The following is a 13,910-nucleotide window of genomic DNA, read 5'->3' on the forward strand; positions in this document are numbered from 1 at the left end:
GGCCGTTAAAAGGCGGGGGAGGAGCCTCCTGAAGTGTTTTCTGCCGGCGCTCGGGGCAACAATCGATCGCCTCTCTCGCTGCGTTTTTACGACTCGACAATCACGGTAGCAAACGACTTTAAATCAAAGCCTTCCGTCTCGAGGATGCCTTCGCCGTCCTGCGATGCCGCAGAGGGACGGACAATAAAACACCGACTGCTGACCGACTGAATCCGTGTCGCGGCTCAGAGTTCCGCCGCTACCTGACAGCGACCTGGTTAGCACTCCTGGGGGGGAGGGGGGCAGGGTGCTCTGTCCAGTGAAGCGCGCACACACACACACAGACAGACAGACAGTCAGACAGCAACAGAGGGCGACTGAGGGCGGTGTCTCTGTTCAGGGTCTGGCCAGGGCCGGTCCTTCAAAACAGGGTGCAGACGAGTCTGATTTCTGGTTTACTTTGAAAAAGTGTTCCGAAACACACACACACACACACACACACACACACACACAAGAACACACACAAGAACACACACTCACGGTACTGTTGCAAGTTTACTACAGGGCATTTTATAACAACTCCAACTACTTTATTCTTATATTCACAAAGCTCAGTCCGGTTCTATTTGATTTTATATATATTTTTTTGTCTCTGAATGTGAACTTGAAATCTGTTTTTCCTCGACGTTCCCGTCCAAGACAATTCAGCCTTGGGACGCGTAGGGATGATTTTAGCACAGGAGCAGCTGGCTTGTCGGCACTGAATGAATGTAGAAATGTTTTCACTCGCGTCATCAACATAGGTGCGTGTGCGTGTGTGTTTGTGCAGTTTTAACCAGCATTGAGGGATGTGCGGGATGCGATCTGGCATCCGGGCGGCGGAGCGTTTGGCGTTTTTCTTTTTCCAGGTTTATTTTTATCCTGCAAAAAAAGGACGGGGAGCTTTTATCGCACTGCTTTTAGGAATGTTTGCCAGAGAGTGTCATGTGTTTGAAAGTAGTTCATTTGTGTATCCATGTTTGGTCACATCGAAGCTTAGTAATAGTGTCGACGGCTGTTCCTCATCCAGGATGGGCCTCCCAGAAAAAAAACGACAACAACACGTCTCTTAGCCATATGTTTGTTTGTTTTGTCGGGGGCGGGGGGGGGGGGGGGGCAAGCTTAACATTATTGCCAATATTCTAAAAACGTGTCACAAGTTTGGATCTCTTCTGTTCCCAGCTACACTTGTGACCCCTCCCCCCCCCCATCCATCCCGACCCCTCCTTCAGCCTTTTCTGACGTTCACCTCTTACTTTTACGTCACTTTGTAAATAACAACAATCCAAACAATGCAATAAACACTTTTATTGCACTCAGCGGACAGGGAGGCGAGCACCTGCAGCGGCTGGTTGCCACGCTAACAATGTTTAGTCTTTAAATGTGGACTTGAATGTGGAAACTCTATAAATGATGAAACCCCTGTACAGCTCATCTGAATCAGGTGCTGTTGTTTACTCTGATTCCCTCCTCCCTGCTCTCTCTCTCTCTCTCTCTGTCTCTCGCTCTCTCTCTCTCTCGTTTTCTTTGACTCCGTGCTGTTTTGAAAAAAAAAACACGAAACCATCCTTTTGACATTGTCGGGTTGGAGGGAAAAGAAATGAAATGAGAAAAAACACCACGATTAAAAGAAGGGCGAATTGTATCTGTTTCACGCTAATTTCAAAAAGCTTCAGACTACGGCGTTTCAAATAAAGCCAAAACAAATGCAAAAGAAAAAGAAAAAAAATACTGAAAGCTCTTACTGTAAACACATTTTAAAGGAACTGTGTATGTAAAAATAGTATATGTATGTGATTAAAATGAAACAAAACCTTTGAACATGGACTGTTGTCTGCTCTTTTGTCCCTCACCTGCTTTCATTTATATCTTACAACAGTTGGATTTGCCCTCAGTGTTTACGGTTGCCAATGTTACAACCAATACCAATGTATGTGAGATGTATAATAACCACAACACACGCTTGCCTAAATACATTGGCCTTGACTACGTGTCTGGACACAGAGGGCCAAATATGCTGTTTCCTGGCGATAGGTTAAGTTTTTGTAAAAAAACATAAGCTTGCATTATTATAGTTATGATTTTGCAAGAACAAAATGTTTGACGGACACAAAAACCAACAGAAGACACGCGAGGAAAATTGACTTTTTATTCATATGTAGTCATATATTTTTATTCTTTTAATGCATCAAGTATCACGTCATGAGGATGTCCCACTCTCCCAGGCCTCTCCGTCTCCCGCCCTACTCCTACAAATCTGCTGCTACCTATTTGCCCTCCCTCCTTCGGGCTGTTCAGGCACTTTTTCCTTTTTAAAAATAACAATTACAAAAAAAAAAAAGAAGCACAAGAAAGCAAAAACACGTGCGCATTCCAGATGTCCTGCGTGGAACCAGCCGCAGGTTTGAGTGGGTCTCGGCAGCAGAACTGTGCAAACCCTCCCGGCACCTTTCTTCTGCCACCAGAAGGCCCTTTCAGGTGAGTTCTGTACCTTTTTATTTGGGCGTAGACATTTGGTTTGGAGCTACATAAATGCTTCTCATTGATATGCACATCCAATTATTATTATCATTATTATTATTATTATTATTATTATTATTTACTCCCGGCAACATAGCTACGGGTCACTACTTTACAGATTTATAAACAACCACGACACGGGGTAGTTAGCCTGCAAACTGCACTTCCAAAGAGCAGTCACAAGGACGGCAGCACCTCCAAAGGGGAAAACACTGTTTGCCCTCCGGCCGCTGACCCGCCGTGCAAGTCTTTGAATTCGTCTTTACGGGCGACAAGTGGCTCGGAGTCACAGGCGTCTACAGACACGTCCAAAAAGCACAGCGCCGACTAAACAAGTAGTGTTTACTGTCATATTCTATACAATATATACAGTACAGGCTCCTTTTTTCTTTTTCATTTTGTTTTTTTGGTCATGGTGTACGTTGACACAGAAACACAGACACAGTCACAGTGACCAACACGACACTTAGGTACCGACCTGGCGGAGAGAACACAACAGACACGGGAGTGCAAGAGAAAGAAGTACAAAACATCAAAACATCGACCACTTAAGCATAAATATCAAGATAATCATTTACGTATTTCATTTTTTTTATGTACACACATTGCGCTGCTTTTTTTTCGTTCTCCCTCTATGTACACCAGCAAGTACAGAACGTAGAACCTTTTTCTTTATTTTTTGGGCTCGATTTCAATTTTAGGATCGCAGTAGTAGTTTTTATCCCCGGCTTGTTTTGTGTTTTGTTCAGCAGGGAGCGATTTCGTCTTCTGTGGCTCTAGAAGCAGGAAGGTCTGTGAGCCACTTAGATTGACTGTCGTGAATTTTCACAGACCTCCGTCTGTCCAGCATCACTCCAGGTGATGTCTACGTTTATACAGCTGGCTAGCATTAGCCTACACCTACCATTTTTTAAATTAATACACGCCGTCGCAGCGGAACCCCAGACTTCCTCTTGACAGTCTGCAGCCAAATCCTGCTTGGAGCCGTTCACATCACAAAACATCACATCTGTGTTTTTGTCCCTCCACCCCTCAGTCATCAGTCCACACTGTGCAAACTGGCCATCACTGTATCCAGATGGGGTTGCTGCGATCCTGCCGACGAGGGTCCGTGGCCGAGCCGCCGCCTCCGCCGCCGCCACCGGTGGCGGTGAGGTCGCTGAACGTGGAGAAAAACTGCTCCATCTCCTTCTGCAGCATCTGGTTGCGCCGCTCGGCGTCGTCCTTGGCCCGCTCGGCGTTGCGCAGCTTGATCTCGGCCATGGCGTACTTCTTCCTCTCCTGGTCCAGCTCCTCGTGGAGGCTCACCATCTCCGACTCCAGCTCCATGTTGCGCTGCTCCAGGCTGCGGAGCGAGGGAAGAGTTGGGGAATTACCTACTGCAGCCATGAGTCATCAGGCATTTGCTAGTGTATACAGTACTGTGCTGCATTCGCCACGAGGGACTGGGATGCCTGTTGTGCTGCTCAATAATTCATTGCTCCGCAGTCGTTTTTTCAGCGGCAATTCAAATTTTCCTTGGCTAATTGGTCAGTGTTCTTGTAGCTGCGGCTGCTCACAGGACCAGCATAGATGTTTTAGTAGTGGCAGTTTAATCAAACTGCGAGATGCTTTCGCTAGACTCCCAGAGATGTAAACGGTAAACTTCTCATAAACACACATCTGTTTTTTCTGCTTCTTTTGTACAATTACAACTATTTTGCTTTCGGTAGCATCGTCTCCCCTACGCCCCACCCACCCAGTAACAGGCAACCACAAGTTGTTGCTAACTGGCTTGACTGGTGAAAATGCATTTGATTGGTCGACTTTCAATGTTGCAACTTTTCTTGTTGTCGCTTTGAACTGCAGCTCCCTCTCCTGGACGTGTTTCCTCCTTACCTCTTGATCCTGGCTTCGTACTCGCTCTTCTGCTTCAGCATTTCCTGTTTCAGACTGGCCACCAGGCTGTGCAGGGCGCTGTGACTGCCGGGCGCCGTCCCCGCGGGGAAAACATCGCTGGAGTCGCTGCCGCTGGTCCCCCGGCTGCTCCGCCCTCCCGCCCCGTCGCCGCTCCCCTCTCGGTTTCCGTTCCGGACCTCCACCTCGCCGCCGCCACCCCCTCGCAAAGGCTCGCCTGCGTCCTGCGCGACCCCTTCCAGGTCCTCGTAGTGACCTCCATAGAAGTCCTGCTCGGGGCAGGTGGTGGTGGAGGAGCGGCAGGAGGTGGAGTTGTCCGGCAGCGAGATCTCGCAGGAGGAGGTGGACCAGGTGGCGCTGTCCACGCTCTGCTTGTCCTCGCAGCTGCTGTTCAGGCAGGCGTTGGCCATCTGGTTCTGCAGGTTCTGGCAGTTCAGGTGGACGTTGTCGTACGTGGAGAGCCGGTTCTGATTGGCCGGCTGCTCGCCGTCGCGTGTCCGGCCGCTCTCCCGCAGCGTCACGCAGCCGTTCGCCACCCAGAGTCCGTTCCTGCCGTTGACCGCGTCCGTCCCCGAGACGCCCAGGCGCACGTTCCCCCCGGGGCTGCCGCCGCCCGTCACGCCGCCGGTGCCCATTTTCGTGGAGCTTTTCCCGCCGCGCCTCACGGGTAGGCTGCCGCCAGTCAGAATCTGCTGGCTCTTCTCCAGCACGCCGTCCGACGAGGGCGACGAGCTGAAGGAGCCGTTTGTGACGATGCCGCTGCCTTTGCTGAAGGCCGGGTTCTTCTTGACGGTCAGCGGCGGGCTGCGGGTCACGTCGAAGCGTCCGACCACGCCGTTGGCCCGAGGGCTGGCGCAGCGCGGGGAGCCGCCGCTGCCGTTGACGCCGTTGTTGTCGACGTGCTGGCGGTGCGACGGCGAGTCGGGCGCCTCCCAGACGCACTGCCGCACCGCCTGCGTGTTGTTGTTCTCGGCGTTCTGAGACACCGTCACAGAGGTCGAGGTCGTCGTGGTCGCCGCCGCCTGCCGCCGCTGCTGCAGCTCGAAGTTGTTGTTGAGCAGCTCCAGGGCCGAGGGGCTGTCCTCCTCCCGGGGGAAGAGCACGTCGTGGCGGCCGATCAGCACCGCCATGAGCTGCTGCACCAGGACCGTACCTGGCAACACGAGAGCCTTTTTGAAATTCTGGAGTCAAGAACCAATCACGACGATAAACTACGAAACGTTGCTGACCTTCCATGATCGCGACCGGATCCTCGACCTTCGGCCGCAAGATATTGGGCCCGAAGACTGTGGCCAAGTTTTGGACGCTCATCTTGTTCACTCCTGAATAGGACTGGACTTCATCAAGAAACCTGGCAAACATAAAAAATGTTTATATTGGCAGTTTTATTAATCCCCAACTGTAACCGCAGCGAGTGTTTTACCTGCAGATGTACTTGAGGAGGTTGAAGTTCACTGGAGGTAGAGATTCCACCAGCCTCCTCAGCTCCTTGATGCCCTGCAGAAACATGTTGCAGGTCACGGGAGTGAAATGAGGAAGAGGCGGTCGAATCCATTTCAACCCCGAATGATGTCACAAAACAAGTTTTATTTACATCAACGTGGCTGCAAAATGTTGACTTTTCACCAAAGTTGATGCCAGTCTCTGAATAATTATCTAAACAAGATTCTTCTCCAGGGGTCTGTTCTCAGAGAACAGCACCACAAGCAAACCAAAGAACCACTGAGGAACCAGTGAAGCGCTAAAGTTTTTCTTCACGTCTCAAGTTCTGTTCACTGTTTTCCTTCTGCAGTTCAAAACCCTTGAAGAAATGAGAAACCGTATGTTCAGACATAATTCTTGCAAAGCAGGGGACCGAGGACCAGACGGTGTGAGATTAATGCCGGTGAGGACCTCTGATAATAAATAACATGAGCTTTACAAGACTTTACAAAAGTAGGAATGAAAGTGCGCGGAAAGCAATTTAATGCTCGGCGAGTTCTCTTGCCCACCATTTCATCATCTTTGCCGAGAAGCTTGGCGCAGGTCAGGAAGTCGTCGTACTTGTGGAAGGGGATGACGGGCTCCGGCAGCTCCCTGAGATACAGCTTGAGCAGAGAGGCCACCGTGTGCACGTCTGTGTTGCTGCGGAGGACAAATAGAGGTGAACGAGACGGCCGGCCGGTCGAGGTCATTATTTATTCTGGCTGTAAGGCGAGCGGGAAAACACAAATCACCATGAATACTGACGACCTCTGGGGTCAAAGGAGGCCAAAGAAGGGAGTAATCTAAGAAGCGTTAAGTGGTGGAAAACATAAATCACTTTTTTTTTGTAAAGTAATACTCTTCAAAGGCCTAGTATAATGTGTCTGAGAAGAAAAGTGAGAAAGTTTACTTATATTGCTGCCGCCAGTTAAGAGAAAGTGCACTTTAATCCCCTCTTCTGTAAGTCGCCTCTTTGTGATGGACTCTCCCAGGTTGGTGACACCACCGCCAGCCAGGTGTTTGTTTAGCCCTCTGAAACCACAGTGGAGTGACCTGCCACCCCATGTGGATCAGTTTCTGCAGGAAGCTAAATCTTTTTTCCCCTCCAGTTTTAGCTCCTATCCTAGCTAGCTAGCACAGCCTTGCTAGTGAAAGAGCTGTACTGATTTCTGAGTCCAGATCAAATTGTCAGGTCAACGTGATCGCTGACAACAAACCGGATGGGGATGAAGCGTGAAGCTGCTCAACAAACAGGCATTTGTCAGTGCGTGGGAGCTCCTATGAGGGCTGATCCTGTCTCCGATGGGGGAAGAGCCGATATAATGTATGGCCGTGACCCTGACTTGAGTTGTTATTGATGGTCATCATGGTGCATGCTGGTTGGGGGAGGTGGACGGAGCGAGCGAGTGAAGGCGGGAGGGAGGGAGGGAGACGCCGCATTCCTCTGTCAGTTTGAGTTAGCGATGGTTTGCTGTCGTGTTCAGCGCCAATGCTGAAGCTCTGAGTGTGGCTACTGTCTTGTTGTTGTAGTTGTACAGTTCGTCGTGGCTCACAGATTGCCAAACAGAAACTGAGAGGTAGTGTGACCTGCAGAGGTGCTCCTGTTTTCCTAGCATGTTAGCTCACAGGCTAGTGCAAGTTTTGAAACCCCTGTTTTAACAAGGCTCATCCTGTTGACCCATTTTTGGATCAATTTCATGCCATTTGAAAAGCAAAAATTAGCTTGTGGGAGTCATTTTTTTCTCATCCACAATTAGCTTGTGGTTGTCATGTTTTTTCTTGTCTTATTTAACGTTCTGTCGGTCCATACCAGTCAAAAGAGGGCTTTTCGCCGCAGTCGAAGGCGTCCTGCAGCTCTTTGACCAGGTTGGCTTGTCCAGGGAGCCGAAACAGACCCTCCTCCTGGAGGCCCCACTGCCGGATGAAGTCCACGCACTGCTCGACAAGCATGGGGGCGAGCTTGTTCCCGAAGCGGCGCTCATACCGGACCGTCTCCTCCAGCTTCTGCCCGAAGATCCCTGAAACACAGGAAGGGATGATGATACCGAGCTGCTCAATGTGGAAAAATTACCAGGGAGGGAATTCAAAGACACTTTAGTTTCAACACAACTACTGAGGATGAAGTCATCGCTGAGCGTGCTGAGCCAAAAGTGGTATAAAAGCAGAGCAGGCCTCTTCTCTATGGCACACACAGAAAATGACTCACACACCGAAAAACCAACAGTGCCTTCAAGATGTTTGGATTTAAGATTGGCCTTTCGAACATCCTCCAGATTTATAGAGGCGGACATCCACCACATCAGGCAGGAGCCAAATTGTGCAAAGATGACACAGAGGCAACACAGACGCCGATTCATGGGCCCCCCAAACGCCCAGAAATCCTTTTTCATGAACAAACCAAAAGCTTAAAAACCAAAACCATGGAAACCTGGCTTGTACTGCAGTGTTGTAGTACACACAGGCAAACTTTTGGACAAATCACAAATTAGCAAGTTAGACAAACAGCTCTATAAAGAAGTAGTAAATAGTAGCACTTTTTTGTTGTTGAGTTGAAAAGTCCCTTCAGGGCTAAATTATTTATTTCAAAATGTTAAAAACGATCGGCCAACCATTAAAATATTCATACCGTTTAATATCCTACAATATTTAACTGCCTCTGCCACAGTCAGAGGAGAAAAGCATCTGGGAATCGGAGGACATCAAACAGGCAAGTCATCAAAAAAAAAGAAAAATATTCCAATAAGAGCAGCCAGACAGTTCAGCTAAAAAAAAAAAAAAAAAGTACACCCACAAAGCCTTGTGAGTCCAATGACCAAATCCCTCACTTCCTGCTCAGCATCTCTTGCCTTTTGTGTGAGTCGGTGGCTGTAAAGGGGAGGGGCTTCAAAAAAAAAAAAAAATTGCTTCCATTTGTCCGTTTACACCCGTCTCATGTGGATGTGAGCACAAGAGGGGATTAGGCCTTCACCAGAGATTTGAGTCTGCATACTTTTCCGGTCTCCAGATACGGACAGAGGCGGCCTTGCACGCGGGCGCGCACGTGGTGCGGTGGCAGGCCAGAGGGGCGAGCGAGTACAGCGGTCACGCCGAGCTCAAGGCACGAAGTCGCAGCGTCGGCGCGCACGTTTGTCACACTCACCGCTCTCCAAGGTGACGCAGCGCGCCAGCTTCCGCAGGAAACGGCGGTTAATGAGGTTGTGATAAGATATCACGCTGCAGGTGGCCAGCTTGAAGTGCCGGCTCTGAAACATTCTCCAGCCCAGGCGCTGCGGAGATAAAAGCCGCGGGAATAAAAGCTGCGGCCGGTCGGTCAAAGTTCACATGGGCTACCTTGAGAACCTTTTTCTAAAAATCATCTTTTGCTTTCAGGAAAAAAAAAAGAAGAAAGAAGAAAGAAGAAGAAGAAGAAGAAGAAGTGACGAGTCAATTCTCTGCTTTCAAAGTTCTCTTTGCAGCAGCAAACATGAGAAGCAGCCGGAAGTTTTCTCGGAGCAGCGTCGGTCATCCGGCTCGCGGAAGCATCTGACTGAAATGCCGACAGGTCGAGCTGTCTGAAAGTTGGAGAGTGAAAGCAGCGCTCGAGCGGAGTCTCCTCGCACGGCGAGAACAAATGACTGAATCAGAAAAACGAGGTCACTCCTCCAGACGTTATAGTCATGAGTGGAGGAATGTTTTCCCGGGGGTCACATGTAGCTGCCTGTGTGCACCAGCTTATGGGGAGTGTGTCTGTGTGTGTGTGCACGGGAGTGTGTGTGTGTGTGTGTGTGTGTTTACAAGTATGTTTGCACCGGTTCAACTGGTGCGGCTCAGCACGACCACATAAACGCCTCTGGCGCATCTCCAGTCGGTGACACAGACGTGGACTTTGTAGACACACAAACCCATAAATACTGTAGATCACAGCTAAGAATCTTCTTCTCTAATAGAATTTTACATTGATTTTTTTTTTCATTACAGAAGCCAGTGGAGCAACTTTGCATGATTAGTTATAAAAAAAAACAACAACTTAGATAATTAGCCCTGTGTTGACAGCATCCTGCAAAATCGATGGGTTTTAGCTTCCTGCTAAAACTGAAACTTTGGAAAACAGGACAAAAGCGAGGTGTTTGCAAGATTAGCCTCATTGGAAACCTGGCTGGGGAGAGTTGTCGCGAAGGTGGCAAGAGGTAGCAGTGCCCTTTGTGATGTCATAAAGAGCTGGTTTCTGGAATCATGTGCAAATGGCAAATGTATTTTTGAAAAGTAAAGGATGTACTTTTCTCAGTTCTGAGGAGTTCACTGACAGGCCAGAGACAAATATCGTGCTCAGACAACATTAGCAAAGTGAGGCTTGCATAATTCAGGGCCTTCCGATTAAACCCAAACTAAAGCTTCAAAACTCTCGGCGAAGCCTCTGGCATTTCGCACAGAAACACTTTGAAGAGAAATAACTTGAGATGTCATGCATTTTAAATATTTAGAAGAAAGTGGATCAGCGGCGGCGAGTTTGAAACCTCGAGGTCAAACCTGAGTCCCTGATGGACACGCATGGAAACTTAGCAAACCTTTGCAAAATTACAAATGAATAAAGCCAAGAGGCGGAATGTAAATTATACATCAGGGATTTATGTCACTTGTCAGCGCAACGCTTGTTCAACGAACTAGAAATTTGAAAATTGTAAAGGGTCGTGACTAACCTCAGCATCACTTTTCCAGCCAAAGTCCAAAACACACACACACACACACACACACAACACAAAACAGTGAGGAAGGCACATTCGTTCAAAACTCGGACGCAAACAAGTAGACCAAACTTAATTACCATGAAACAAATCTCCAAAGATCCAGATGGAGAGGCCACAGCTGCACATCTCTCAGCGCTCTGCTCCCACCTCTCCTCTCCTCTCCTCTCCTCTCCACTCCTCCTCTCTGTCGAGCTACACTGTTTGTTGGCGGCGTCTAACTGACTAATTCAACATCACGCCGAGCCTTTTTGCACAACACGCCGGCAAAGCCAACGGGGAGGAAGTGGAGGGAGAGGGCACCGGGGGTCCGGGCTCCTCTGTGGCTCAGACGCAGACACAGCTCCCTCCCCGCCTGTCACTCTCCAAACAGAATTTCTAATCACACTTTGGGGGCCACTGACCGGCCAATCAGGGTCTGGGCCAGTCTGTGCTGCTGCTGCTGCTGCAAAAATGTGAAAAATATGTGTGTGTGTGTGTGTGTGTGTGTGTGTGTGTGTGTGTGTGTGTGTGAATGAGAATGGGAGCGAACCTTTCTTGTGGCATCTTTGACAAATGGCTCGTCCTTTTGAAGAGCAGTCAGCTGCAATAGACATCAAACCCCCGGCTCTTGTGAAAACAGAGGGGCCGGCGCAGCCCCATCTATTCACTGTGTCAGTACAGGGTAAAAAAAAAAAAAAACTCCCCGCCTGCCAGTCCGGTAACAAACGCAGCACTTGTGTCCCCAGTGTTCCTGCGCCATGTAGGCCGGCCGCTGCCAGCAAAGTCAGTAACTGGCGGCGGCGGCGGCGCAGCGGGACGGCCGGTAATGAGCGACCGACGAGCGCTGATCCCGAGGAGCGACTTCATGAGAAACGGTGACTGGCGGCATGCTTGAAGAGAGCCGGTGGGCCAGAGTGGAGAGACAGGTTTGGAGAATCAGGGCATCGATCCATGTGCTGATCACATGGTGGCATCGGAAATAGACGAACGGCCCTGCGCACATGAATATACTAACAGCCAAACTTTTCAATATGCATTAGCTTTAAACTGCTGGTCACAGCTTTTGGCACATGTCAAAGATGCAGGATCATTCAGGAACCTGGAAAATCTCAATTTGTGTAAAGTGAATGGCCAGAATCTGATTGGTTTTTAACCTAATGTTGAATTGAAGTCACTTTCAAACCAACCAGCTTTTTAATTTATTGCATTTTTAGATGATGTGGTGTAGGATGGTAAAAAAAAAAACAGAAGAAAACCAGGAAAATCTGTTTTAAAACTCTGACTTTTACACTGGGCTGCAATCACAGCCAATCAGGTGTTGCTGTTCCAGCGTACCGAAGCATGTGATTGGTTGCCTCGGCGTCTCGGCCTGCCTTCTTCAGCACCTTCCCGCTGCTCTGCCTTCCTCCACTGAGGCCACACCTGCCCTCACTCCTCCACTTAGTCAGTCAATCAGTCACACCTGTGGCTCCACCTCCTGCAGTCGTCCCCAGCAGAGCTTCACCAGCTCCACACTCACTCCTCCACTGCCAACCTGTTCTGGGCCATGAGAGACTCTCCAGCTCCCTTCTGCCCGACGTCCTGCTCCCGACCTCCAGCTCTGCCTGCTCACTGTTTGCCTCGACGGGACGTCAACCTCCAATCAGCTTAACAACAAGGTTAGTGTGTGTGTGTGTGTGTGTGTGTGTGTGTGTGTGTGTGTGTGTGTGTGTGTGTTTTGCACTGACCTCCACCAAAGGGAGCCCAGATGACTCTGCGGATGGTCTTCACCCAATCCTCCATGTCATTCTGGGTGCTGGCCATGAGCAGGTAGGTCTCATGGTTGGCTGTCATGCGCTCTCTGTCGCCCCCTGTTCAAACACAAGAGAATAACACACTGGTGGTGAAAATCCAACACTACAGTGAGATACATTGGGGGAATAGTTTGTCATTCCTCTATCGTTGGTTAAAGACAGATGTAAAAGTACAGACGAAAGGGAGGAAATCCCACCGTGCTCCCACCCTGATGATTGATTGGCTGGTTTTACACACTAGTTGTGATGTCAGCAATGCATAAATACAGATTAAAAATGAACCCTGAGGAACTTCTTGCAAATCTATGCAGCCAAATATCATCATCAGAAAAAAAAAATGTTTCTATCTCCCCATTTGATTTGATGATGAATTCTACAAACACTTGTCGATTAATGTTGACAACTGAAAAGCTTTTTTTTTCCTGCTTCACCAGAATCAAACAAAGCCTTTAGCTATTAACAAACAAACAGTGCATCATACAAGGTTATGAATCATTTATGACTTTGGACCATCACCGGGGACCAGGCTGCATTGATCGCATCGCAGGGTGAGGTCTGCGTGTTGCATGCAGAAAGTATTTATAGACTGCAACGCCGACAGAAGGCCATGCAGCCTCAGTGTCAGGTTCATAAAGTTCCCGATGGCTTCTGACTCACATGATCAGATCAGATCATTCGAGGGTTTAACTTTGAAACGCACTGGAAAGGATGGAGAAAAGTTTTGAATGGCTATTAATTATAGATGAGGGACACATTTTTATTTTATTCCATATTAACGTTTTGATTTGAGGAAGAATGTTTTCAGTTTGTCATCACATCACTCATCCAGTTGGTCAGTAACCAACCTGCAGTAAATTTCCACATTAGGGCCATGACAACTATAATCTTAAAAAGGAAGAGGTCCAGTGTAGCTTCTGAAGTTCTTCGTTGGTTCTCGCTAAACAGTGTTTGGCCAACATCCTCACAACTGTGTGTGTGTGTGTGTGTGTGTGTGCGTGTGTGTGTGTGTGTGTGTGTGAGAGAGTGAGAGAGAGGCCGATGCTTCCAGTCAGTCAGTCTAGAGTAGATCAGGCGGGAACAGATGCCACTATTTGCTCTTAGCGGCATGATATAATATTTGTTTGCCATAGGCGCCCTGGACACACACAGAGGAAAGAAAGAAACTAAACAAGCAACATGTCTCACAAGTCTGTAGCAATACTTATTAGATGGATGGATGGATGGATGGATGGATAGATAGATAGATTTGCAGCCAGCACAATGCAAACCTTTCCGTTCTAAAGCCGAACCCTCAACTCTTGAGAATGCAGCGCTTTAAGCACCAGACTCCTCGGTGATTTGCTGCTATTGATTTACCCTTAAAGCTCCCATTAATTACTCCTCAGATGGAGCAGAGACGGGATTGATTCTCTCTCCTGCCCATCGCGCCCTGTCCTTGAGACACGAATATCTATTCCCCATTTTTGATATGCAAAGAGCTATAAACACATTTGGCATCCGTTTCCGTCCTGGACTA

At 48.7% G+C, this 13,910-nt stretch overlaps 1 protein-coding gene across 6 annotated transcripts in view; it reads right to left on the minus strand.

The window, feature by feature from the left end:
* Window positions 1-2,153: 2,153 nt before the first annotated feature.
* The window catches only part of arhgap24 (Rho GTPase activating protein 24), a 47,708-nt gene continuing 35,951 nt past the window's right edge, over window positions 2,154-13,910 (minus strand). For all 6 annotated transcript variants that reach the window (XM_076043822.1, XM_076043827.1, XM_076043824.1 and 3 more), the window contains 7 exons: window positions 12,329-12,451; window positions 7,709-7,916; window positions 6,426-6,558; window positions 5,858-5,931; window positions 5,664-5,785; window positions 4,417-5,587; window positions 2,154-3,883 (listed from right to left, as the gene is read on the minus strand). In XM_076043822.1, coding sequence (XP_075899937.1) covers window positions 3,604-3,883; window positions 4,417-5,587; window positions 5,664-5,785; window positions 5,858-5,931; window positions 6,426-6,558; window positions 7,709-7,916; window positions 12,329-12,451 — 2,111 coding nt within the window. In that variant the 3' untranslated portion in view covers window positions 2,154-3,603. The remainder of the gene's footprint in view (window positions 3,884-4,416; window positions 5,588-5,663; window positions 5,786-5,857; window positions 5,932-6,425; window positions 6,559-7,708; window positions 7,917-12,328; window positions 12,452-13,910) is intronic.

The sequence above is a fragment of the Nelusetta ayraudi genome, unplaced genomic scaffold (assembly GCF_046127955.1).
Source record: "Nelusetta ayraudi isolate G7.1 ecotype Tasmania unplaced genomic scaffold, CSIRO-AGI_Nayr_v1 ptg000076l, whole genome shotgun sequence".
In the NCBI taxonomy this organism is placed as follows: Eukaryota; Metazoa; Chordata; class Actinopteri; order Tetraodontiformes; family Monacanthidae; genus Nelusetta; species Nelusetta ayraudi.